This window comes from Myotis myotis, unplaced genomic scaffold, assembly GCF_014108235.1.
Source record: "Myotis myotis isolate mMyoMyo1 unplaced genomic scaffold, mMyoMyo1.p scaffold_m19_p_2, whole genome shotgun sequence".
Classification (NCBI taxonomy): domain Eukaryota; kingdom Metazoa; phylum Chordata; class Mammalia; order Chiroptera; family Vespertilionidae; genus Myotis; species Myotis myotis.
The window spans coordinates 70,054,507-70,081,005 of NW_023416324.1; the positions used below are offsets into that span (position 1 = coordinate 70,054,507).

At 41.3% G+C, this 26,499-nt stretch overlaps 1 protein-coding gene across 1 annotated transcript; it reads left to right on the forward strand.

Annotated features, from left to right (window-relative positions):
• The first annotated feature begins 4,409 nt into the window (after positions 1 to 4,409).
• On the forward strand, positions 4,410 to 26,441 carry CUNH1orf146 (chromosome unknown C1orf146 homolog). Its single transcript, XM_036349404.1, has 6 exons — positions 4,410 to 4,528; positions 10,479 to 10,586; positions 22,562 to 22,655; positions 24,820 to 24,988; positions 25,587 to 25,665; positions 26,271 to 26,441. Exons 2-6 carry the CDS (start codon positions 10,518 to 10,520, stop codon positions 26,400 to 26,402), a joined length of 543 nt encoding a protein of 180 aa, XP_036205297.1. The 5' UTR covers positions 4,410 to 4,528; positions 10,479 to 10,517; the 3' UTR covers positions 26,403 to 26,441.
• Positions 26,442 to 26,499: the final 58 nt, after the last annotated feature.

A 26,499-nucleotide genomic window follows, 5' to 3' on the forward strand; every position in this document is an offset into this window, starting at 1 on the left:
AAGAACCAACTAGAAATTAAGCATACACGGACTGAAATAATGAATACTATACAGACTCCCAACAGCAGACCAGAGGAGCGCAAGAATCAAGGCAAAGATTTGAAATGTGAAGAAGCAAAAAACACCCAACCAGAAAAGCAAAATGAAAAAAGAATCCAAAAATCCGAAGATAGTGTAAGGAGCCTCTGGGACAGCTTCAAGCGTACCAACATCAGAATTATAGGGGTGCCAGAAGATGAGAGAGACCAAGATATTGAAAACCTATTTGAAGAAATAATGACAGAAAACTACCCCCACCTGGTGAAAGAAATAGACTTACAGGTCCAGGAAGCACAGAGAACCCCAAACAAAAGGAATCCAAAGAGGACCACACCAAGACACATCATAATTAAAATGCTAAGAGCAAAAGACAAAGAGAGAATCTTAAAAGCAGCAAGAGAAAGAAACTCAGTTACCTACAAGGGAATACCCATACGACTGTCAGCTGATTTCTCAACAGAAACTTTGCAGGCCAGAAGGGAATGGCAAGAAATATTCAAAGTGATGAATACCAAGAACCTACAACCAACATTACTTTATCCAGCAAAGCTATCATTCAGAATTGAAGGTCAGATAAAGAGCTTCACAGATAAGGAAAAGCTAAAGGAGTTCATCACCACCAAACCAGTATTATATGAAATGCTGAAAGGTATCCTTTAAGAAGAGGAAGAAGAAGAAAAAGGTAAAGATACAAATTATGAACAACAAACATGCATCTATCAACAAGTGAATCTAAGAACCAAGTGAATAAATAATCTGGTGATCATAATAGAATCAGGGACATAGAAAGGGAATGGACTGACTATTCTTGGGGGGTGAAGGGGTGTGGGAGATGCGAGAAGAGACTGGACAAAAATCGTGCACCTATGGATGAGGACAGTGGGTGGGGAGTGAGGGCGGATGGTGGGGCGGGAACTGGGAGGAGGGGAGTTATGGGGGGGAAAAAGAGGAACAAATGTAATAATCTGAACAATAAAGATTTAATTAAAAAAAAAAAGGATGGTACGGCATGAACACCTGTGGAAGTCCTTCCTCTTGAGTTGGACTTACCCGCCTGGCCTTCCGATATTCCCAAATTATCTCTTGTCTTTTCTCTTTCATTTGTGTGCGGCTCCTCTTCCAGATCCTGAACCCTGAACCACGCGGGACGTGGAGGGAAACATTTACAACATGAGACAGTGAGGGGCCAATGTGGCTGGGCAGAGGAAACAGGTGAGAGAGAGAGAGTAGTAGAAGAGGTTAGATAGGTAATACGGGGATTGGATAGTTGGGCCCTTGTACATCATCATAAGAACTTTAGCTTAATTCTGACTTCTATTTTAACAGGATTACCCTGGTTGTTATGTTGAAAAGGGACTGTAAGGAGCAACACGTAAACAGGGAGACCTGTTAGGAGGCTACTGCAATAATCCAGGTGAGAGTTGATGGTGATTCAGACCAGGCAAGTGGTCAGGCTCTGGATATATTTTCAAGGTACAGGCAACAAGATTTTCTGATGGATGAGATGGGGTAGATCAGAGACAGGCAAGGTATTTTCATTTAACAACAGGAAAAATTTGAGTTATTAACTGAGATGAGAAAGACTGGATGGTACAAGTTTGCAAAGGGAAATTAGAAGTTCAGTTTTGTACATCTGAAATTTGAGACGTCTGTTAGTAGAAATTTAATAAGCAATTGCTTATAACAATCTGGAATTTAGGGCAAAGGCTAAGACTGGAGATAGACATTTGGGATTTGTTAGCATGTGAAGTATATGCAAAACCATGAGTTGATGAGGTCACTGAGGGAGTGAATATAGCCAGAGAAGAGGCCCAAGGACTGCACTTGGGGTGCTTCCAAGAGTTTGGGAATTGGGGAAAAACAATAAAGGTTGCTGAAAAGTGGCCAGTGAGGTTAGAGGCAAACCACGAGAGTACAGTATGGGAAAACCAAGGGAAGGAAGTGTTTCCAAGAGGAGGAAGTGACCAGCTGCAACAAATGCTACTGACTCGCCAAGTAAAATTAGTATTGAAAATTGTCTGCTGGATTTAGCAATGTCCTTGACAAGAGCGATTTCTGTGGCAAAGTGAAAATGAACAAGCCTGATGGGAGTAAGTTTAAGAAAGAATGGGAGAAGAGGCATTAGAAGTACAAACGTTAGACAATCTTTTTGCATTTTACTGTGAAGGAGAGCAGAGAAATGGGATGGTTAGCTGGAGTGGGAGCAAGATCAAGAGATTTTTAAATCAGAGAAATAAGAGCATATTTATTTGTGCTTGAGAATGGTCAGTGGAGAGCAGAAAATTGATGTTGTAAGAACGACAGGAGAGAATTGTTAGAGCTATGTTCTTGAGTAAACAAGAAGAGGTGGGACCCGGTGTCCACCTGGACAGTGGCATTATATAAGAGCGTGCACAGTTCATCTACTATAATTGGAGGAAAAGCAAACTCTGTGGGTATAAATTAAGAGTACGTGGGTAAATGTGCTTGTGGGCACCAGTGGAAGTTCACATTTGGATGCTTTTATCTCACTTAAAAAGTAAGCAAGATTTTCAGCTGAAAGTGAGGATGAAGAAGAAGTGCTGGAGATCTGAAGAGAGGAGAAAGAATGAAGCAGTTATCTGGGAGAGTGGAAGAATTAATGGACTGGCCAGATAATAGTATGATTGGCAGATAACATTAAGCGAACATTTGAATAATAATAATAATAATGGCAGGTAAACATATTGAGTGCTTATGTTTTAGGCACTGTTTTAAAAAACTAACATATATCGACCTATGAACTGGCATAATTATTATCCTTATTTTTGGATAAGTAAACTGAGTTGTTGCTTATCTGTGGTCACAAACCTAAGTAAATGGTGGAGACATGCTGTGAAGCCGGGCTTTTGGACTCCAGACACTAGTCTCTTTCTTCTACACAATTAAATATTTGTTGATTGACTGAATGAAGGATAAATTAAAGAAAGGAAGGAAGACTAAACAATCAATGCTATCTCTGTGGTCTGTGGATTTCTGTTAAGTCATTTTTGCTATTCATGTGACCTAAATGGTGTGTTCCAGATCTTGTAACTGGGTCCATGTGTGGAGAAGAAGCTGTGGCCTAGACATCTGACACATGTAGGTTTGAATCCCAGCTCTTTTCTCACGTGCTATGTTACCTTGGCCAAAAAACTTAATCCCCGAGTCCCAGTTTCCTCATCTTTAAAATGAGAATAACATGCACTTACAGCATTTATGGAGATTAACAGAGTGTATGTAAAGTCTCTGGTACAGTACCTGATACAAAGTAGGTTCTGAATAAGATGAGTTTTCCTCCCCCTCCCTATTCCGGTGAGTTGCCCAGACCTTCAGTTCCCTCCCCAGAAAGGATCCTTCTTTGCTCTTGCCAGCTTCATTACCAGAACTAGTTTCTACTGGCAACCCAGTGAAGTCGTCCTTGTAGTATCACAGGTGGAGAGGGAATGCTGTCTTGCACTTTACTTGTTGGACTGTCTGGTGCCTAATCTGGGATGCCTTCCCCACCCCTCTGCTATTAGCCTTCTCTGAAACAGTGAGGGCCTTCCAAGGAGGAGCCTCTGGCAACACCGACCTCTTCTGCCCACAATAGCCATTGAGTCAATTCCTTGAGTTCCCAAACCCAGGTGTGATCTATCCTAACAAACTGTCCAACAGAGGCAGCGAGAGAGTGCACTTAATTTTAATAGAATCAGTTATACCAAACTCCAAATTTTCAAAATGAGTATCCTCATTAATTATTGTGGAATAATTAATCCATATTACAAGTGTACTTCAAAGGATTTTTCTTGGAGCACTTTTCTTTTCTTTTCAGGAATACATGTTTTATAAAGTTAGACACATAGACAGTTTTCTACCCTATTAGGCTTCAAGCAAGTGTTTTGTGTGTTTTTTTTTCTTCCTTGTTAAATCTTTACAATTGTGAGCACCAGCGCATAATAACTTGCTGAGCTTCAGTTAGGCCTAAAAACAATTACGTCCCAAATTGAAAACACACAGGCTTCTCTATGTTATACTTACAAGCATTAATGAAAATGTTAGTCTTTATTTTTTCATAATTTGATAAACCAAAGGGCACTTTGGTTTTATGTTGTTTATAGTAGTAGGACAAAAAATTTAGAAAATTGTGAAAAATCAATTCCAGGCAATTAAGTCTGACCGGAAAAAAACAAAACAAAACAAAACAAAAAAACCACCCTGCATTTTCTTCCTTATGACAGTTGGTGCAAATTTGCGACCTGAAGAGCAAGAAACGTGGATCGCGGCCTTGGCAGAGGGGGCGGGGCCATGGTAGGGGGCGGGGCCATGGCAGAGGGGGCGGGGCCATGATAACAGGGTTTGCGGCTGCGCGGAAGCCCAAAGAGTGGAGAAGGCGCTCGGTGGGCTAGAGAGGCTCTCCGGCCTCTCTGCTCCGCCGGCAGTGCTTCTCGCTCCAATAGAAAGTTCTGGAAGCTTGGGAGCAGCGAGCTGGCTTCAAGGACCTACCGACCTGGTATGTTTGCAGCTTGGGGAGGAGGCTCCTGAGGCCCAGGCACTTTACATTCTTCATGCCTGGTGCTTCTGGCAATGTGCGTGTTTCCTCAGACTGGCCAAGATCACACCTTTGCCTTGGGGGGGGGGGGGGGGGCGGAGAGAGGACCCTTCCCGCCCTTTTCTTCCTCTGGAGTCGGGTGTTCGGAAAGGGGTTTCCTCAGGTTTTTCCCGGAGGATTTGTAGACCGGCTTCTTTTTGAGAAACGTGGTCATCCACCTGCGGATTTATATTTTTATTTATTTTATGTATAGATGTTGCTCATAATCTTTTGCACGCCCGCCCCCAGAAAAACAATTTTTTGAAAGTAAAGAATGGAAGAGGCCTTTGTAGGCCAACCTCTCTCATTTGAGAACTGAGCCGACTGCTCGGGATAAGGATTTACGGGAGATTATTGCGCAGCATTAAATTTATTTAAAACTGAAAACTTGGGGGAAAACGAACAAAACCATAACAACGAAGTGCCGGAGGGTGCGGCCGCGGCGGCGGGTCTGGGGCGTTTCCGATACCGAGGGAGCCCCGGCTCAGCCCTGGTTTAAGGATTCATTCCTGGCCGCTAACCGTACACTCTTGGGGATCTACTGGTCCCAATTCCTTCAGTGCTCGGAATCACCTCGCCTCTTTGAGCTTTAGTTAAAATGGTTTATAAAACCTACCTACAGCCGGGTGGGAGTGGCGCCGTGTTGGAGCCTCGGCCTATGAACCAGGAGATCGCGGTCCGATTCCCGGTCAGGGCAGGATCGCTGATTCTCTCTCATCATTGATGTTTCTCTCTCTCCCTTCCTCTCTGAAATCAATACAAATATATACATTTAAAAACACCTACATATACGAGTGTAAAGATTTAAATATATGTGACTGCCCGCTCAGTGGTTAGAGCAGGGGAGGCAAAGGGCCGGGGATTGGATTCCTGGTGAAGGGCACCTATCGGTTGCAGGTTCGATCCCTAGCCCCTGTCTGGTGGGAAGAGGAGGCAACCAATGGATGTCTCTCTCACCTTGATGTGTCTTTCTCTTGCTCTCCTCCTCCTCTGCCTTCCCTCCTCCCCCCCAATCCCTTCCACTCTAAAAAATCAATGGGAAAAATATTCTCCGTCCTTGGGTGAGGAATAAAAGAAAAGATCTAAATGAATATATGTTACGCTCTGGTCATCAGATACACAGTGGATTGTCATCAGATAGACAGTTTATTAAATTCAGTGGGGCTGGGGGAATAAAACTTACAGTCCTTCCCCCAGCCAGCTAGCAAAACATTCAAAACAAATACTTTTTGAATGTCTACTGTGTACCAGGGGTTGGAGATATAGTATTAGATAAAACAGAAGGTGTCCTTCCTCTCCTAGAGCCAGTTAACTTGCTGTTCATTCATTCATGCGATAAATGGGGAGATTATAGAGCAGCTGGTTTCAACTCAGCAGGAGGAACTTTCTAATTATTAGAGTTGTTCATAAGGAGCATGAAACCACCCAGGAGATATTAACTCACCATCACTGAAAGTGACTTTCATTTGGATTAGTTGGTTTCTAAATATTGCTTTGACTTAATTTTGTATTGACTAACATGGCGAATATAATTTTGGTTGACATTAAGAAGCTTATGGATTAGAGGAAATGAAATATGTTTTTAAATAATTTTGCTAGGCAGGTATGGTAAGTGCTCAACAGAGGACTTGTAAGGTGGATTCTGAGGAAGGACAGGTCTCATTTAGTTTGAGGGATAGTTTCTTGCAGGAGGCAGGACTTATAATGGGCCTTGAAAGAGAGGTAGGATATTTTTTAATAGATTTTATTTTTAGAACAGTTTAGATTGACAGAAAAAAAAAATGAGAAGAGAGTACGGTGTATTCACACATACTCTATAACTAGTTTTCTCTGTTAACAACATCTTACATTACTATGGAACATTTGTTATAATTAATGATCCAATACCATTTTTAACCAAAGTCCATAGTTTATTCAGATTTCGTGTGTGTGTGTGTGTTTTCTATTCCAGGATTCCAACTAGTATATCACTAGTTGCAGAGTTTCCTTAGATTTCTCTTGGCTGTGACAGTTTCTCAGACCTTCTTTGTTTTTTATCATCTTGACAGTTTTGAGGAGTGCTGGTTGGATTTTTTTGTAGGATGCCCTACTACTGGAATTTGTTTGGTGTTTTTCTCAAGATGGGACTGGGGTTTTGGGTTACTGAAAGGAAAAATACATCATATCAAGGGTACATACTATCAGTATGATTTATGAATGTTGATGACAACTTTGACCACGTGGCTGGGGTAGTGTTTGTCAGGTTTCTCCAGTGTTTTGTGGAAAGTGTCAGATTTATCTTTTGTCTCCCATTTATTTATTTAATCATTTATATCAGTATGGACTTATGGGTATTTTTTTTATACTTGGAGTTATAAGGTAGTAGTATTTTATTTTGCTGCTGAGATTGTTCCAACTTTGACTATTGGGATCACTTTCAGTTTGTTCCACCACTCTTTTGACATACCCCTCTCAATGTGGGTTTTTTCTGTTTGTTTTTGTTTTAAATCACTTCCTTAATTTCTGGCATTACAAAATACTCTAGGCTCATCATGCATATTTCCTGTTCCCATCCTAGAATCAACCATTTCTCCAAGGAACCATCATTCCTTTTATCGGAGAAAGGTATTAGAAACCAAAGTCTGGCTAGCGTATCATTTCTTTTAGACCTCTTTCAACTGACAAAGCAAAGAAATTAATGCATGTATACTAATCCATGTATATACATATATGTATAAGTATTTCTATGTATATTCATCTGTATCTATATCAAGCTAACAATTAGTTCATACTGATTACCACATGGATCATTTTAGCCTTGAGAGAGAGGAATAAAAAGAAAATGTAAACACAAATATGAGGACTAAAGTAAAAAAATGCTGTCACATTCTTAAATATGTCTCCTAGTATACATTACATGCATTTCTTTTGAATATCAAATTAGGAGTGGAATTGCTGGGTTATACTTTATGTATCTTCAATTTAGTAGAATAATACCTGTTAGGAACTATGAAAAGTCTGAGATTTTACCCTACTTGCAAGCTAACAAGCTAGCCTGTTACTGTTTTATTGATGTTGATAGAAGATACAAGATGCCTGGATTAGAAACAAAGGATTTTTTAAAATTCAGGCGAAAGCAATAGCTAAAGTTTCAGGTTCCTGTTGGTTGCCCTGACTCTCTCTCAGGGGGTTAGATGTGTGGGAAAAACTCAAGTGGACCTAGATGGATGCATATACAGTTGGTTTTGTTGACAGAGAGGGAACACTGAGTGGAAGACTAAACATAGAAAAGGTACAGTAAAAATCTTATATAATAAAAGGGTAATATGCAAATTGACCCTAATGGCAGAACGACCAGGAACAACCGGTTGCTATGATGCGCACTGACCACCAGGGGGCAGATGCTTAATGCAGGAGCTGCCTCCTAGTGGTCAATGCACTCCCACAGGGAGAGTTCCTCTCAGCCATAAGCTGGGCTAATGGCTGTGAGCACAGTGGCAGTGGTGGGAGCCTCTCCTGCTTCCGCGGCAGGCAACGCTAAGGAAGTCCGACTGCAGCTTAAGCTGTCAGTTGGACATCCCCTGAGGGCTCCCGGGCTGCCAGAGGGATGCCTGACTGCCAGCTTAGGCCTGATCCCCCAGGGAGAGGGACATCCCCCAAGGTGTCCTGGGACTGCAAGAGGGCACAGGCCATGCTGAGGAGACCACCCGTCCCCCCCGAGTTCACAAATTTTTGTGCACCGGGCTTCTAGTCCTATCTAATAATAAACAAACATGGTAATTGACCGTACCTTCGCTACACCTCCCATAGGCTAATCAGCATGATATGTAAATTAACCGCTAACAAAGATGGCAGCTAATTTACATACTGCAGGCCGGGTGGGACAGCTCCATCCTGCCTGCCCTGTCGCCATCCGGGCCTGCTGTGACCCGGGGCGGTGGGTGCCCATGTTGCGACCCGACCTGGGGTGGTTGGGCAGTGCAGCAACGATTGGCCAGCCCGCCTGGCCGCCATCCGGGCATCCTGTGTGTGACCCAACCCGGGGCGGCTGGGCCGGGCAGCAGCGATCCGCCGGCCCGCCCGGGCGTACTGTGTATGACCCGACCCAGGGCGGTGCCCCAACCCCCGGATCGGCCCTGCCGCGTGCACCACCTGGGGAGGTGGGGCAGGCACCGAGGGATCGGGCCTGCCATCTGCCACCTGGGGAGTGGGCCTAAGCCAGCAGGTGGTTATCTCCCGAGGGGTCCCAGACTGTGAGAGGGCACAAATTGGGCTGAGGGACATCGCCCACTCCCTCCCCCGCCAGTGCACAAATTTTTGTGCACTGGGCCTCTAGTATAGAATAAAAGATTAAAAAATGGTACCACCTGTATAGGGCACTTAGTATGAATGGAACTTGTAGGATTGGAAGTTGCTCCTCTTCTTAAGGAGATGTCACTTTTTTCAGAAATACATCTATAGTGGTTTGCTTAGTTTTTCTCTCTTTATCATAGATTTGTTTATAAGCATATAAGGTACCACAAACATTCTTTTCTATTAATCAAAACCTTTCAGTGTTGGGAGTCCATGTTTTAAACTTTTTAGGGGTCTTGTTGAGCTATGTAAAAGCTTCTGCTAAAGCCTTCACTGTCAATTTTCTGGAGGTTCTTTTTCTTTTTCTGCAGTTTCCTTTTTTCTTGCATCTTCTTAAGTGATGTGTCTCTGTGCCAGTTTGGACAACTCCTCAGTAGTCAATTCCTCAGGAACTACCTCTAGGAGCTCCTCAGTGTCACTGTCATCCATACCCAAGTTAAAGTTGTTTGCCATGTCACCACAGCCTTGTTGATTTTTGCAAACTTTATGCTATGGTTGCAAAACCAAAAAGTGGTTATCACATCACTACACGATAGGAATTTTTCAGTTCTATTATAATCTTATTAGAGGCCCGGTGCATGAATTTGAGCACAGGTGGGGTCCCTCTGGGTGGCCGGCAGGGATTGGTCCGAAATCTGCAGTCCAACACCACCTGCAGCTCCTACCTGCTGATCCCACTCATCCTGGCCCCACTTGCCTGCTGCGGGCTTGTGCCCAATCAGTCCTGATCGGGAGAGGCTTGTGCTGCTGCAGCAGCACTCACCAGGTATGAGCCCTGCGTCTGGTGCCCTCCCAAGGGGAGTGGCCTGAGGGATCAGGCTGAAACCAGTTCTCTGACATCCCCTGAGGGGTCTCAGATTGTGAGAGGGCTCAGGCCAGGCTGAGGGACCCCACTGGTGCACGATCAGGCCACGGAGGGACCGCGGGAGGGCTCCAAGGCATGTCCGGCCCATCTCGCTCAGTCCCAATCGGCCAAACCCCCAGCTGCAAGCTAACCTACCAGTCGGAGCATCTGCCTCCCTGGTGGTCAGTGCACATCATAGCAACTGGTTGACCAGTTGACTGTCTGCCCCCTGATGACAAGTGCACATCACAGCGAGCAGTTGAGCAGCCTTAGCATATCATTAGCATATTATGCTTTGATTGGTTGTTCGGTTCTGCCATTTGGTCTATTTGCATATTGCCCTTTTATTATAGAGTATGGAACCACCACCATATATTTAGTCTGTGTTGACCAAAACGTTTTGTGGTGCATGACTGTATAATAAAGGCAATGTATGACAAGCCCATAGATAATAACACACTCAAGGTGAAAAATGTGAGTTGTCTGAAGTGGGAATCGTTGCTTTTAATAATTGTTAATAGAAAGCATAATATTGAATAAGTTTAATATATATAAGACAGATACTTTTCAATGTCCAATTTTGACTTTCAGATATTTTTAAGAATGTCTCCATTACCCTAGTTTTATTTCTGTCTTTAATTTACTTATTTATCAAACAAACATTTTTTGTGTTCTTTTTGCTCTCATTTTTCTTAGTTTGTGGTACCATTAGAAAACGGATTGATCCAAAGACAGATGGCTGAAAGTGCTGAAGAAGAAAATATAAAATGGACAACCACCATTATTATTAGTTCATCTCTTAAGGTAAAGAGGCATTTGGGCCGTTGATCTTTTTTTCCCCTTTATTTATTAAGGTATTACATATGTGTCCTTAACCCCCCAGTGTCCCCCCACCCCCACCCCTACCCCTGCTCATGCCCTCACCCCCCATGGTGTCAGTGTCCATTGGTTAGGCTTATATGCATGCATACAAGTCCTTTGGTTGATCTCTCCTCCTTACCCCCATCCTCCCATACATTCCCTCTGAGGTTTGACTGTCTGATCAATGCTTCTCTGTTTCTGGATCTGTTTTTGTTTATCGGTTTATGTTGTTCATTATATTCCACAAATGAGTGAGAGCATGGGATATTTATCTTTTTCTGACTGACTTATTTTGCTTAGCATAATGCTGTCCAGTTCCATCCATGCTGTTGCAAATGTTAAAAATTCCTTCTTTTTTACAGCAGCGTAGTATTCCATTGTGTAGATGTACCACAGTGTTTTAATCCACTCATCTGCTGATGGGTACTTAGGCTGTTTCCAAATCTTAGCTATGGTAAATTGTGCTGCTATGAACATAGGGGTGCATATATACTTTCTGATTGGTGTTTCTAGTTTCTTGGGATATATTCCTAGAAGTGGGATTACTGGGTCAGATGGGAGTTCCATTTTTAGTTTTGAGGAAACTCCATACTGTTCTCCACAGTAGCTGCACCAATCCGCATTCCAACTGGCAGTGCACAAGGGTTCCTTTTTCTCTGCATCCTTGCCAGCACGTGTTTATCCTTTCAAAGAACCAGCTCTTGGTTTCATTGATCGTTTATATTGGTTTTTGTGGGGGTTTTTTGGTCTCTATGCCATTTATTTCTGCTCTGATCTTTATTATCTCCTTCTTTTTGCTCACTCTGGGCTTTTCTTGTTGCTCTCTTTCTAATTCTTTAAGTTGTAGAGTTAGATAATTTTTACCATTTTTTTCTTCTCTTTTGAGGTAGGTCCGTAGAACTATAAACTTCCCTCTCAGGACTGCTTTCACTGTGTCCCATAGATTTTGGATTGCTGTGTTTTTATTGTCATTCGTTTCCAGGATGTTTTTGATTTCTTCTTTGATCTCTTTGGTAACCTAATCATTATTTACTAGCATGCTATTCTGCTTCCTAGTGTTTGAATTTTTTGATTTTTTTTTTTATTGTGGTGTATTTCTAATTTTATGCCATTGTGGTCTGAGAAGATGCTTGATATGATTTCAATCTTCTTGAATTTGGGGAGACTGCCTGTGACCCAATATGTGGTCTATCTTTGAAAATGTCCCATGTGCGCTTGAGAAGAATGTATATTCCGTGGCTTTGGGGTGAAATGTTCTGAAGGTGTCTATTAATTCCATCTGATCTAGTGAGTCATTTAGGCTTGCTGTTTCTATGCTGATTTTTTTTTGTCTAGAGGATTTATCCAGTGATGTCAGCGGGGTAGTTGTTCAGGCTACCCCCCCCTGGGTTCAGCCTCTCGTGGTTGTGATCTTAGATCTAGAATCCCCTGCCAACAGCAGCCCTGTGAACTTCCTTTCCACAGTCAGACACTATGCTTGTCCCAAGTGACGCAGCTTTGGTGCCGTGAAGCTTCCTTCTGACCCTCTGTGCTTGGAGGTCTCATAATTCTCTCCAGCCCAGATCCCTGATTTTACTGTTCTCCAGGCATCCTCTGCCCTTCCGGCTGTGAATTGTCTCACCAGTCCTGTCTACTTCGCCGATTCCAGGTGGATGTTATTCAATGTATTTGCTCTTTCTATTTGCTCTGGGATAGGGGTCGGGATACGTCTGCCTATTCCGCTGCCATTTTGTCTCTCCCTCTGATCTTTGATTTAAATATTAAAAGTGATAGGACACTAATTTATAAGATCATTAGCTTGATTATCCAAAGTTGTATGGATTTTAACACATTGTTTGCGGTTAGTTTTTATCGCGCGCTAACGGGTGGTGTGGGCCATTTTTGCTAATTTTTTGCGCAAATGGCAATGTTCAGTAAAATTATGATAACTTTAGTTTACATATTTATACGTTACCCGCATTCTACCGCTAGTATATAAAAAAACGTTTTAATACGTGTCCCGCGCTCTACTACACTGATAGAACGTATAAATACGTTTCCCGCATACAATGTGTTAAAGATTAAATTATAATCTTCACTGCATCCATTTTCAACACCCTACTTCTTTAAATATTTGAAGGTAGGGAATTTTCTAAAGTTATTTTTTTCTCTTTAAGCCTATTCTAGTAGAGATCTTAAGGAATTCCAGAAACTATAAAACATGCACATAATAATTATTTATTTAAGACCAGAGGCCCAATGCACAAAATCTGTGCAAGAATAGGCCTTCCTTTCCCTGACTGCTGGCACCAGCTTCCCTCTGGCACCCGGGACCCAGGGTTTCCTCACAGCCCCATTGTCTGGAAGGTCATCCAGTCTAATTAACATGTTACCCTTTTATTATTATAGATTTTTCAAAGATAAACAGAAACTGATTTGTCTGATTTAATGGCATTGGGAGGAGCTGTCAGCTTAATTGTCACTTCCTTGATGATTACCTTTCTTTCCTCTCTGACTGCTTTTCAGATTTTGGCATTTTGTAGTTTAAATTATGAATTTCTTTTTATCTTTGAAGTTCATAAATCTGTGAATTGGTTTCATTTATCAGGTTCTTAGTCATCATCTCCTTTAATATTACTCCTGTCCTATTCCTTCGCTCCTTCCCCTTTTAACTCCTATTACATAAGAGAGGTCCGGTGCATGAAATTCATGCATGAATGGGGTTCCTGGGCCTGGCCAGTGATCAGGGCCTATCAGGGCCATCTTGCCCAGTCCCGATCAGGACCGGGCCAGTTGGGGCCTGCTGGCTGCTGGCCAGGGCCTTCTTGATGGGGTGGAAGGGACGGGGGGAGGGATAGCGGCAGGTTGGTTGAGGGAGTGCACTGAGCACCAGGGGGAAGCTCCTGCGTTGAACACCTGCCCCCTGGTGGTCAGTGTGCATCATAGCAACTGGTCCACCAGTCGTTCCAGTCATTTGGTCGAAATGGTCACTTAGGCTTTTATATATAAAGATGTGCTAGATCATCTCACAATACTTTCTATTCATTTTGAGCTCTTTTACTTTTACTGTGTCTTTGGGCTGCAATCTGGGTAATTTCATCATCTGCTGGGGTCCAACCCCAGCAGGTCCAGGGGTCCCCAAAGGTGTGGACGGAGTCAGCGAAGAAGGAATGACACGGAGACAGCGTTCAGTTGATCAGCAGCCTAGCCAGGATCTCTAGCCAGGATCTCCAGCCAAGTTCTGGTCTGGGTCTCCAGCGAAGTTCTGGTGTTTATTGTCTTGTTACATCCGTATTTATACCAGTTGTTTTTAATCCTGTCAATTTCTATTGCAAAGGTTAGGGCGTTTCTTATCTCCATTCCAGGGAGTAAAGATTATGTAGCTTAAGCGTGATTGTAGTTAAAGTGATTAACTACTCGCCTGGCACTTAGTTAAGGAGTTTTATCCCCTCCCTGACTTCAGGGAAAAATCCCTACCTGGGGAAACAACCTTTCTCGGAGAGGTGACCTTGGTTAAAACACACAGCACTAAGGGGAGCAAACATATTAAGAACAGTATGCTATATACGCCAGGTCCCTTGAAACATATGCTGTGCAGATGTTTCTTTCCTGCAGCGACTGTGTCAAGCAGCAAGGATGGACCGGCTTCCGGCAATCATCTGTCTTTCATATCAGTATTTATCTCTTTAATCCTGATAAATTTAGCCATTGAGAACTTTTGTGGGGATTTTTTGTGGTTTTTATTCAGTTTTGTTTGACTTTTTTCAAATTACAAAATATACATAGAGAAAAGTACATAAAAATGTATGTGAACCATTTAATATACTTATTATCGAGAGAATACTATGTAGTTAATCACATCAACAAAATGAACACTACTAATTTCCTTTTTCCTCAGGACTTTTATTAATCATATCAATGATCAAATACTAACCATATTATATATTTATATAATCTTTATTGTATAAAATGTGAATAATATTTACAATTTTTATAACCATAATTCTCACATTTATTTTAATATTAGTTACACAGTTAAATGGATTCAATGTTCACTTCTAGTTTTTATGCAAAAGATGTGTCTTTTCAACACCTAACTTTTGTAATGATCCATCAGATAAGCTTTAGGCATAGAAGAAATGTTCTTTCCCTGGAAGAGCCAAAATTCTCATACATGGCTTTAAAAAATGTCCCCTTGGTAGAGGGTCTATTCTTTTTTATGTGTTTTATTTGGGTTTATATATACCTCTTAGTTTTATAAAATATAAAGTATCCTTTTGTTTCTCATTCTCCTTTGGCTTTTGTGTACTTTCTAAAGAAAGAAGGGGAAATCATAATTTTTATTCCAATAGTTCCTATTTTTAAAAATTTCTCTTTTGACTTTAGAAAAAGAGGAAGGGAGAGAGAGACAGACATCAATTTGTCGTTCCACCTATTTATGCATTCTATTGTTGATTCTTGTATGAGCCCTGACCAGGGATAGAACGTGCAACCTTGGCCTATAAGGATGACACTCTAACAAACTGATCTACCCGGCCAGGGCCTATTTTTTTAAATATTTTATACTAGAGGCCCAGTGCACAAAAGTTTGTGCATTCGGGGGGGGGGGGGCGGTCTCTCAGCCCGGCCTGTGCCCTCTCACAGTCTGGGACCCCTTGGGAGATAACGACCTGCTGGCTTAGGCCTGCTCCTGGGTGGCAGAGGGCAGGCCCAATCCCTAGGTGCAGCCCCTGGTCGGGCTTAGAGCAGGGCCGATTGGGGAGTTGGGGCGCCGCACCCTGTCATGCACAGAGCAGGGCGGATTGGGAGGTTGCGATGCCACCCTCAGTCACGCTCAGGGTAGGGCCGATTGGGGGTTTGGGGCACCGCCCCCTGTCACACTCAAGGCAGGGTCGATGGGGAGGTTGCGGCGCCACCCCGTCACGCACAGAGCAGGGCCGATCAGGGGGTTGGGAGGCTCCCCCCTGTCATGCACAGAGCAGGGTGGATCAGGGGGTTGGGGCGCCGCCCGCTTATCACCCACAGAGCAGGGCCGATCAGGGGGTTGGGGCGCCGCCACTCTCACACTCAGGGCACGGCCGATGGGGAGGTTATGGCTCTACCCTGTCACACACAGAGTAGGGCCCGTGGGGTGGGGGAGTTGGGTCGTTGCACCCTGTCACACACAGAGCCGCAGGGCAATCAGGGGGTTGGGGAGCTCCCCCCTATCAGACACAGAGCAGGGCCGATCAGGGGGTTGGGGCGCTTTCCCCTGTCAGGAACAGAGCAGGGCCGATAGGGAGGTTGTGGCCCCGCCCCCTGTCACACACAGAGCCACAGGGCGATCAGGGGGTTTGGGCGCTGCCCCCTGTCATGCTGATCCCGGTGCCAGGAGACCTCGCGGCTCCGCTGATCCCGGTGCTGGGAGGCATATTACCCTTTTACTATATAGGATAGAGGCCTGGTGCATGGGTGGGGGCTGGCTGGTTTCCCCTGAAGGGTGTCCCAGATCAGGGTGGGGGTCCCCACTGGGGTGCCTGGCCAGCCTGGATGAGGGGATGATGGCTGTTTGCCGCTGGTCACACACCCTTCAGGGTGGGGGTCCCTACTGGGGTGCCTGGCCAGTCTGGGTGAGGGGCTGAGGGCTGTTTTCAGGCTGGGACTGAAGCTCCCAACTGCTCCTTTTTTCTTTTTTTTTTTTATTCTGGGCCAGCTTTAGCTCTGAGGCTTGGCTCCAGCTCTGAGGCTTCTGCTGCTGAAAGAAGGTATCTGGTTTGTTTCGGTCCTATCATCGAAACTCTGTATCAACTCCAGCTCTGAGATCCCGGCTCGCTGAAAGCAGGTTTCTGGGGTTTTGTTTAGCTTCTTTATTTGTTACAATGTTCAAACTGCAGGCTCAGAGGCCGGCAAGGCAGGCAGGGAACGATGGAGTCCTCCGTCACTGAAGCAAGCAAGCCTCATGTTAGTTTCAAGCTGCCTGGCTGCTGGCCGCCATCTTGGCTGGCAGTTAATTTGCATATCGCCCCGATTAGCCAATGGGAAGGGTAGCGGTCATACGCCAATTACCATGTTTCTCTTTTATTAGATAGGATGGTGCTTTACATCACCTGTACTCATAAATCTTTTTTGTTTTTTATTAATCATTGTTTTAGAAAAATTATTAGAAGTAGAATAGTTGGGTTAAAAAGGCATGAACATTTTAGGACTTTTGATATGTATTGTCAAATTATCTTCCAGAATGTTTTTTTTTAAATATATTTTTTTATTGATTTTTTACAGAGAGGAAGGGAGAGGGATAGAGAGATAGACACATCAATCAGCTGCCTCCTGCACACTCCCTACTGGGTATGTGCCCGCAACCAAGGTACATGCCCTTGACCTGAATCAAACCTGGGACCCTTGAGTCCACAGGCCGACGCTCTATCTATTGAGCCAAACCGGTTAGGGCAGAATGTTTTTATTTACACTCCCATCAGCAGTACATAGGAGGGTCAACTTACTCTCAAGTTTGACAATTCCACATGTTATCATATTAAAATCTTTTTTTGATAGCTTATATTTTAGATTTATTGGATGACAAGAGAGATTAAACATTTTTTCATATAAAGATTTATTATTTTCCTTTTTTTAAATAATTGTGCCTTTTCTTTTTCTATTGGTATAAAAACTAAATTTTTAGTCTTTCAAAATATTAAAAATAGTACACATTTGTATTATAACATTGATTATTAATGTTCTCAAGTTTTTCCTTTTCAGTATTATTTGGTATTTATGACATAAAATGCAAGTTTTTATTTCTATTTAATCTTGAGGAATTAAGGCAGCTGTTTTTCTTATAAAGTCAAATTTACACCTTTTTTCTTTTGAGATTCGTTAAATAGCTCTTATTCTTATAAAATTTTCATATTTTAAGCTTAAGTATGTGATACATATATACACATGTTCACATACAAATAACCATTACATATTATATAGTCTTGAGTCTCATTCTGTTCTGTTTGTTTGATTTGTATAGTAAATATTGAATTCTTGCCACACTTTTCAATTCATTGGAGTTTTGTGATAAAAACCTGGTAAGGCATGTTCTTTCCATACTACTTTTATGTTTATTAAAATATATGTATTCTTCTAGAGCAGAGAATCAGCAAACTATGACCGTGGCCTGCCTAAAGCCAAGTTTTGCCCAGCCAATGAGTAAAGAATGGTTTTTACATCTTTAAAAGCTTGTAAAAAAGAGAGAAAGAAAGAGAGAGAGAGAGGAAGGGAGGGAAAGAAAGAAAGAGTGAAGGGAAAGTTGGATAGAAAGGAAATAGGGCAAGGAAATGGAAGGGGAGGTAAAGAGGGGAGGGAGAAAGGAAGAAAAGAAAAAAATGTGACACATCATATACATCCTAAAAAGCCTAAAATATTTATAATCTGACCTTCTACTGAAAAAGTTTGCCAAACTTTGTTCTAGATGAACTTCAAAATCACTTTAAGCTCATAAAGTGCCACACTTATTTTGAATTGAATTAAATTAGGGAAAAATTTATTTCTGTGAACACGATATATCATTATATATATATATATATATATATATATATATATATATATATATATATCTATTTTAAACTCTTCTATTATTTTTATTGTTATAATTGGGCTCCCCCAATAGGATAGAATTGAAATTTATTAGCATGGCAGATATGGGTCCTCAGTTATTCTAATACTGTCCTAAAATTAACTGACTCATATACAGCTTACATACTTACCATATAAGTATCATATTTTTAGATCGGAATACCTTTGCCTGTGTTACTTTTTCTGTCCAGGCTGTTCTCACATTTGTCTTCTTCCTTCACTTATCTACTTAATAAACTGCTTTCCACTAAAGATTTGACTCAAATTTTATGAAGCTTTCCTGACTCACATCTGTCACAACACACCCTTTTTAATATATTTTCTGGTTCTTTGTCAAAATTCTCAACCATGTCTTTTATCTTCTTGAACATTTGCTATTTAAAGGTATCTTATATAATAAAAGGCTAATATGTAAATGACCGAACGGCAGAATGACTGGTCGCTATGATGCACACTGACCACCAGGGGGCAGACACACAATGCAGGAGCTGCCCCCTGGTGGTCAGTGTGCTCTCACGGGGAGCACCACTCAGCCAGAAGCCGGGCTCATGGTTGGCAAGCACAGCGGCAGTGGCAGAAGCCTCTCCCGCCTCTGCAGCAATGCTAAGGATATTCGACTGCCAGCTTAGGCCTACTCCCCAGAAGAGGGTCTAAGTCAGGGGTGGGCAAACTTTTTGACTCGAGGGCCACAATGGGTTCTTAAACTAGACCAGAGGGCTGGAACAAAAGCATGGATGGAGTGTTTGTGTGAACTAATATAAATTCAAAGTAAACATCATTACATAAAAGGGTACGGTCTTTTTGTTTGTTTGTTTTATTCATTTCAAACGGGCCGGATCCGGCCCGCGGGCCGTAGTTTGCCCACAGCTGGTCTAAGCCATCAGTCAGACATCCCCTGAGGACCTCTGGGAGGCCTGGCTGAGGGACCACCCCTCACCCCCGAGTGCATCAATTTCATGCACCGGACCTCTAGTATATCTGCTAATTTCACTATACGCTGAGTGGCCAGATTATTATGATCAGCCAGATTATTATGACCACTCCATCAGTACTTTGTTGGGCCACCTTTTGCCTTCAATACTGTGGCGAATCTTGGCATTGACTCCATGAGATGTTGAAAGGTGATGCGAGGAATCTGACACCATGACTGGTGAATAGCACTGTACAGTTCTGTGAGATTTGATGGTTGTGGAACCAGCTGCCTGATGGCTCTTTTAACTTCGTCCCACAAATGCTCAATTGGATTGAGATCTGGTGATTGTGGGGGCCACCTAAGCAAGGTAAAGTCTCCCTCATGTTCTTGAAACCACTCCTGCACAACACGAGCACCGTGGCATGGCGCATTGTCTTGTTGGAAGAAGCCATCTCCATTGGGATACACCATCAACCTGTTAGGATGAACTTGATCAGCAATGATACTTAGGTATGTTGTGCTATTCAGACGTTTATAATGATCTGGCCCTCTAGCAACTTCAGCACAAAATCATAGCTAATTTGCCTACAAACGTCAGGTGGTCATAATAATCTGGTCACTCAGTGTATGTATCCCCTATGTGTCTGTTTATATTTCCTGATGTTTCTGATGGTTCTTTCATGTAATCTTGTCTCTTTGTATGTCTGATTACTTTTTATTGTGTTGGACTTTATATTTTTTATTTTACTTAATGTTTTAAAAATATATTTTTATTGATTTCAGAGAGTAAGGGAGAGAGACAGAGATAGAAATATCAATGATGAGAGAGAATCATTGATTGGCTGCCTCTTTCATGCCCCTACTGGGGATTGAGCCTGCAACCTGGGCATGTGCCCCTGACTAGAATTGAACCCGGGACACTTCAGTCTGCAGGCCGACGCTCTATCAACTGAGCCAAACCGGCTAGGGCTGGACTTTATATTTGAAAAATTATTTCTAGAAATAGTTTGAGGCCTAAAATAGTATTCTATTTCTTTAGCGAAGCCTTAATTCTGCAAGATAATTAAATCCCTAATGCCCTAAGAGGGTTGCCAGATAAAATACAGGACACTCAATTAAATTTGAGTTTCAGATAAGCAATGACTATAGTATAAGTACATCCTAAATATTCCATGGGACATACTTATGCTAAAAATTATATTTTTTACCTGAAATTCAATTTTAACTGGGTGTTCTATAGTTTTATTTGTTAATCTAGTAACCCAACCCCTAAGGTGTTTGTTGTATGTAAAAATGAACCTATTTTCTGTGCATCTAGAATGGTATTGGTATAGGAAAAGTGAGAAAATAGTCACCCAAACAGTTTTGTTTGTTCTGTAGTTCAAATGAGGAGACCTAATTGAGAAAGGTTGCTCTAGGAAGTGCTTCTGCAAGATGCTTGGGAGCATTAGTAATACAGTATTAACTTAATACAATTTCAGGGATTGAAATGATTTGAAGCAAGGCCGAAATCCCTGTGAGAGCTGTTCTACTTTTATCAAAGGCTCTGTTCAGGCTTTCATCTGTCTCTTCCTTAATTGTCAGTTAGATGCCCTCAGGGAAAATATGGCCTAAATGCTGGTCTCATATCTGTAAATTTCTGTATAGATCTTGGTCTTGTAATTTTTCACTATCCTGCTAGCTCTCTGATGCATTCAAGCAGTTTTTAAAAATTGTCTAGCTTTGGCACGCTCTTCCTCCCAGGAGCACGCCCATGGCCGTCCCTCTTCCCTCTTCTTCTTCAACAGGAGTGCAACTCTGAAACTCTAAGGAACCCCACAAGATTTGCAGCCAGAACAGCAATGGGCAGCAGCAGTTCGTCTGGGCAAACCCCCTGAACCTGTCCCCAGGGCCCCCTTTTCTCTGACTTCTTAGTGAGCCATAGCAGCCCAGCCTAAGCTCTTTCCTTCTTTTAAATATTTCAGAGAGGGAGAGGAAGAGAGAGATAGAAACATCAATGATGAGAATCATCGACTGGCTGCCTCCTGCACACTCCTACTGAGGATCAAGCCCCAAACCAGGCATGTGCCCTGACTGGAATTGAATCATGATCTCCTGGTTCATAGGTCAATGCTCAGCCACTGAGCCACACTGGCCGGGCAGCAGTCTAGGCTTATTTTATTTTATTTTTATAAAATATATTTTTATTGATTTCAGAGAGGAGGGGAGAGGGCGAGGGGGAGAGAGATAGAAATATCAATGATGAGAGAGAATCATTGATTGGCTGTCTCCTGCACGCCCCACACTAAGGATTGAGCCTGCAACCTGGGCATATGCCCTGACCAGGAATCTAACTGTGACCTCCTGGTTCATAGGTTGATGCTCAACCGCTGACCAGACACTGAGGCTCATTTTAACACCTAGTCCCTCTCCTGTTATCCTAGGCCCTTTTTTGTTTCACTGCCTCTAGCTTTAATAAGCGTTCTCTTAAAAAAAAAAAAAAAAAAAAAAAAAAGGAAGAAAAAATATTGTCCAGCTTCCCAATTGCCTTCAGCAGGAGGGTTGGCCTAAATTACTTAGTCTGCCATCACTGGAAGCAATGTATAATTTTAAAACAGCAGGAGCAGCTCAGGGGAAGTGTCATAATTGAACTCGACATCAGGATCTGTTTGAATGGCACAAAATACTCCTTTAGGAAGGAAAGAGAGTATATATTTTATACCTAATTTCTGCCTGTGTGCTTAAAATATACATGATCTGAGGAAAAATATAAAATAAAATTAATATACCTAAGGGATTTTTATGTATTTTGAGAATAACAATCAGGAAAAACTATTAACCACTTATGTTTTAGTGTCTTGGGTATTATGATCTAATTACTTGGTAGAATCAGAAATGAGATGAATTTTGAAATGGTTATTATTGAAACCAAAAGTTTGGTTGCTGTTTTCTGACTCACCTAAGGATTAAGACATTTTAAAAGTACACTAAAAGTAACTGTAAAGTAAACAGATGAATTTGAGAATTGGTGTCTTTGTTGTATTCTAGGCCTGGCACTTCATGTTTCTGTTAACCATCTAAGAAACACACCACCACCCACAATCTGTTATACATTAATGCATGTCAGAATCCATCTCTACGGGATTTTTTCTAAAGTTTTCATTTACTCTAGCTTTCATAGTTCAGTTCTTTAATTATGTCCTTAATTTCTTTCCCTAAGTAATGTAACTGTAGTACACAACTCATGTCCAAACCTGCAATGTTTGAGCTGAACTAAATATTTTTGGGTTTTTTTCTCCATAGAGAACATTTAGTGTATCTTTTGATGATCAAATCTTTAAGTGGTTTAGTAATAAAAGAAGCTGTTAAACTTATTTTAATGTATTAGCTTTAATAAAAACTATTCTAAGCATGTCTTAAGTTTGTATTTCTGAAAATTTTTTTGAAGAGTTGTGAAATTGCAACTGCCCTGGAAAACCGAAGTCACAAGGTTCGGTATTCAGCGTCAGTGGAAAATGGATCAATTATATTTTCTCGTACTGGTACAGTATATTTGCTAATTGCCTTGATTTAAGTTTCTTATAAAATATGTAAGTATAAGTTCTAATAATTTGGTAGTTCATTAACCAAGTAATAAGCTTAAGATGTTATCTTTTGGGAGAGGTCAATGTATAAGACTTGGTTACTGCTGCAAAAGCACATCTAGCCAATTACAAAATATATCCCTTTTCAAGATTATAATTGTTGAACTAAAACTGAACCAGTGGAGTCTGGTAGAGGATGGTAAAAACTATTTGCTTTCGAACTAAGATGAAAAATAGAACATAACCATCCCCCCAATAATCAATACTTGTATTAAAGTATTACCCATATTAACAAAGAAGCCAACATCACAATATTGGTCAAAATCCATTCACAAAAACAATATAGAGTGTTTTTCATGATTTTGTACAAGATTTTGCTGAATATAATATAAACAAATAATAACTAAAAGAATCAAATGGAGACATGCAAATGCCCCTTATATCATAATACCATACAACTGTGAGTCATGACCAATGTACTAAAGGAATTAGATTAGGATATGAGAAGGCTGGGGACATGGGAAGTGGACAATTCTATTTGTGCTTGGGAAATAATGAGAATGATAAAAAGAGGTGAAGGTGATTTTTTTAGAAGGATTACAAATAGACCTGTACTCTAGCGGAAGGTTTGGAAGACAGGTGCTTTCAAAAGCTCCTAGAAATAGACCTCCAGGATGAAACTAATCAGTACCACCTTAAATTCCTCTGCAGTGGTTCTCAACCTTCCTAATGCCGTGACCCTTTAATACAGTTCCTCATGTTGTGGTGACCCCCATCCATAAAATTATTTTCGTTGCTACTTCATAACTAATTTTGCTACTGTTATGAATCGTAAATATCTGATAGCAGGATATATTTTCATTGTTCGCGACCCACAGGTTGAGAACTGCTGTGAGAAGTAAAATATTTTTAAATACCTACTATGTGCCTTGACCACTTTATATACATTATCTAACTTTTAATTCTTTCAACACATCTATTGAAAAACTATTATTCCAATCTTACAGATGAGGCAATATAGTTTCAGAGAGGTTAGTTATATAAATTGACCAAATTCCTCAATTAGCATAAACAATTTCCTTAGATATCTCTTAAAGAACTAATTCTATCATCTTTTAAAGAGCTAATTAGATCAAGCTTTTCTTTTGAACCATTCTTATAGGCCTGATACTATTTCAGAGATCCTAGGAACCTGCTTACTGTGTATCCTTGCTAATAAAGGGGAATATACTAATTGACCCTCACACCATCGCTAAAGATGGCAGCGCCCATAGCCAATGAGGGAATATGCTAATTGACTGCCACACCCTTAAAGATGGCGGCGCCCATAGCCACAAGATGGCAGTGCCCAGTCCCCTCAGCCCTGCCGGGGCGGCAGGTGCACAGCAAGGTCAGGCCCATCCCCAGGTGGGCCCGGCCTTGTGGCGCGCCTGCCTCTGGAGTCCCCCAGTCCCCTCAGCTGCCCAGGGCTGCCTGAGGCTCAGGTAACCAGGGCCGGCCGAGGCTTGTGCAGCCGGCAGTTGCAGCAGCAGAGGTGTGATGGGGGCGTTGCCTTCCCCTGATAGATGGGTTGCCCCCTGGACTGTGAGAGGGGGCAGGCTGGGCTGAGGGATCCCTCCTCCAGTGAATGAATTTTTATGCACCGGGCCCCTAGTTAATTTATGTACAGTAATAGTTGTGTTCTGGTACACAGGTTTCTCCAATAAATAATTGGCTTGCTAAAACTATGTTTCTTGATTTCCAGCTTTAAAAATCATTATGGGGAACATGGGAAGAAAAAAAGGGGAGACATCTGTAGTACTCTCAATAATATATTTTATAAATATCATTATAACATGGAAAGTTAACTTTTAAGTAAAATTAGGCATTATCCTCTTTATGCCTTAGTCTGAAAAAGATTTTTTTCCCCCTTTAAATATTTAGAGTAAGTCATCCTTTTATACAGAGCACTTCAGAGAACCACCTACATTGTTTTAAGAATTTTGTTACAGTGACTTCTACTCATGGTTTAGGACCTGGACACTTATACCTATGTTATACTTACAGCTATTTTTTATTTTACTGAGGTGTTTTTTTTACATTTTTTTATTTCTAATGATGAAGTGACATTCACCTTTCCTAGGAGTTGCATTTTTATTGATGGATGCTAAAGAATGCTTTATGTCAGCTGAAAAAACATTTCTAGCCAAAATTGAGAAGTTTATTAACATTCACCAAAATAGTTTTTTGGTTCTGTCTGCTGCCCTCCATGGACTTGAGGAATGGAAACTGATGTTCAGGATTCAGCAGAGGTATGGAAAAGCACTAAATTTATTTTTGTTAAGTTATATTGTGTTTACTTCAGTTCTTAATTCTTTTAGGCAGATGAGTTATGTTTTCCCAAAGATAAACTTTATAATGTTAGCCTGTCAAATTTGATAAAATGCAGGCCAAATGGCTATTCTGTGAATCAGGGTGACAAGTTTCAAAGTTCATGCTGTTTTCTGGGATTCTTCTGCAAAATCAACCCAAAAGTAAACACTTTTTATTGATTAAAGTTCTGACTACAAAGCCATGTCAGTTCCTCTGTGAAATAAGGCAGGGCCTGAATGAGTAAACAAAAGAGAAGCAGTAAGAAGTTTGTCTCTTTTTTCCACTTAACACCTTGCTGACCGGTCATGAGATAACTTGTGTTTCCATGTCTGGACATTGCTGACTGGTCACAAGATAACTCAGGTCTGCACTTAGATTAAGTAATTTTAAAACTCTACATTGCTTTCAGACCTTAAAATTACTTACATTAATGTAAGTGCAAACACAAGTTATCTTGTGACCAGTCAGCAAGGTGTTAAGATAACAGATGTTAATAAAAAGTCATATGATCTGTTTAACTTATGAATTGTTTTTCAGATTCCTGGGTAGTAACTTAAGGATACTTCCAGTACACAACGCAGTAAATGCTATTGATCTTATGTGCACTATAGCTAAGGTGAGTTACCTACAGAAAATGACACATACATATACACAGACATATACTTTGTTCTTGACTTCAAATGTACCCCCTCTTGAGCATGATTGACAAATACTCTGCTTTAGTTTCCCTCAGAGAAGCTGCTCTTTCAGCGTGCAACCCTTCCCCATGCCTGAACTCAGCCTCTCAAGTCTTTTTCAATTTATTTCTGGTAGCCACTACCAGAATGACTCATTTTGGGCCAAAAGAGTATTTGGCCATAAACACACTGTGTTAGCCATATTGGTTACTTAAATTTTCCATCAAATTCTAAAGTATAGATATCGGTCAGGTTGTAGTTATCAACTGTCAGAGTGCAAACATACTTTTCATGCTTATCCTCCTGTGTGAAGTGTGCCTCCAACTCCTCTAGCAGTTAGGCGTTCCTTACTCTTACACTTGGAAGAGACCTCCATTAAAGCAGTTCTTACAGTAGTCTACATTTTGGCTTGCATGTTTGAAATTCTTTAAAGACAGAGACCAGGTATCTATTACACTAATGAGTCATATGTTGTGTTGAGCACACAGAAAGTGATCAATACTTAATAATATAAATAATGTTGCATATTTTTATCTTTTTCCAGATCACCTCCAAACCATACATAGATAGCATCTGCTACAGAATGATAACAACTAAAGCTTACATCATTGAGCAAAGTCCTGTTTGGAAAACACTTCAACAGATAAATCTCAGTGACTCATTTAACCCAAATTAGAGTATCAATTATAAATGTTCTTTTGGAAGATTATTAAAGTTAGACTTGTTGAATTATAATGTTCAAATATATATTTACTTTAAAGATTTAAAGATTT

Coding starts and splice junctions, on each gene's coding strand:
- CUNH1orf146 (XM_036349404.1), top strand. CDS start 10,518: ATGGCTGAAAGTGCTGAAGAAGAAAATATAAAATGGACAACCACCATT. Junction 10,587..22,561: donor TTATTAGTTCATCTCTTAAG/GTAAAGAGGCAT, acceptor ATTTTTTTGAAG/AGTTGTGAAATTGCAACTGC. Junction 22,656..24,819: donor AATTATATTTTCTCGTACTG/GTACAGTATATT, acceptor CACCTTTCCTAG/GAGTTGCATTTTTATTGATG.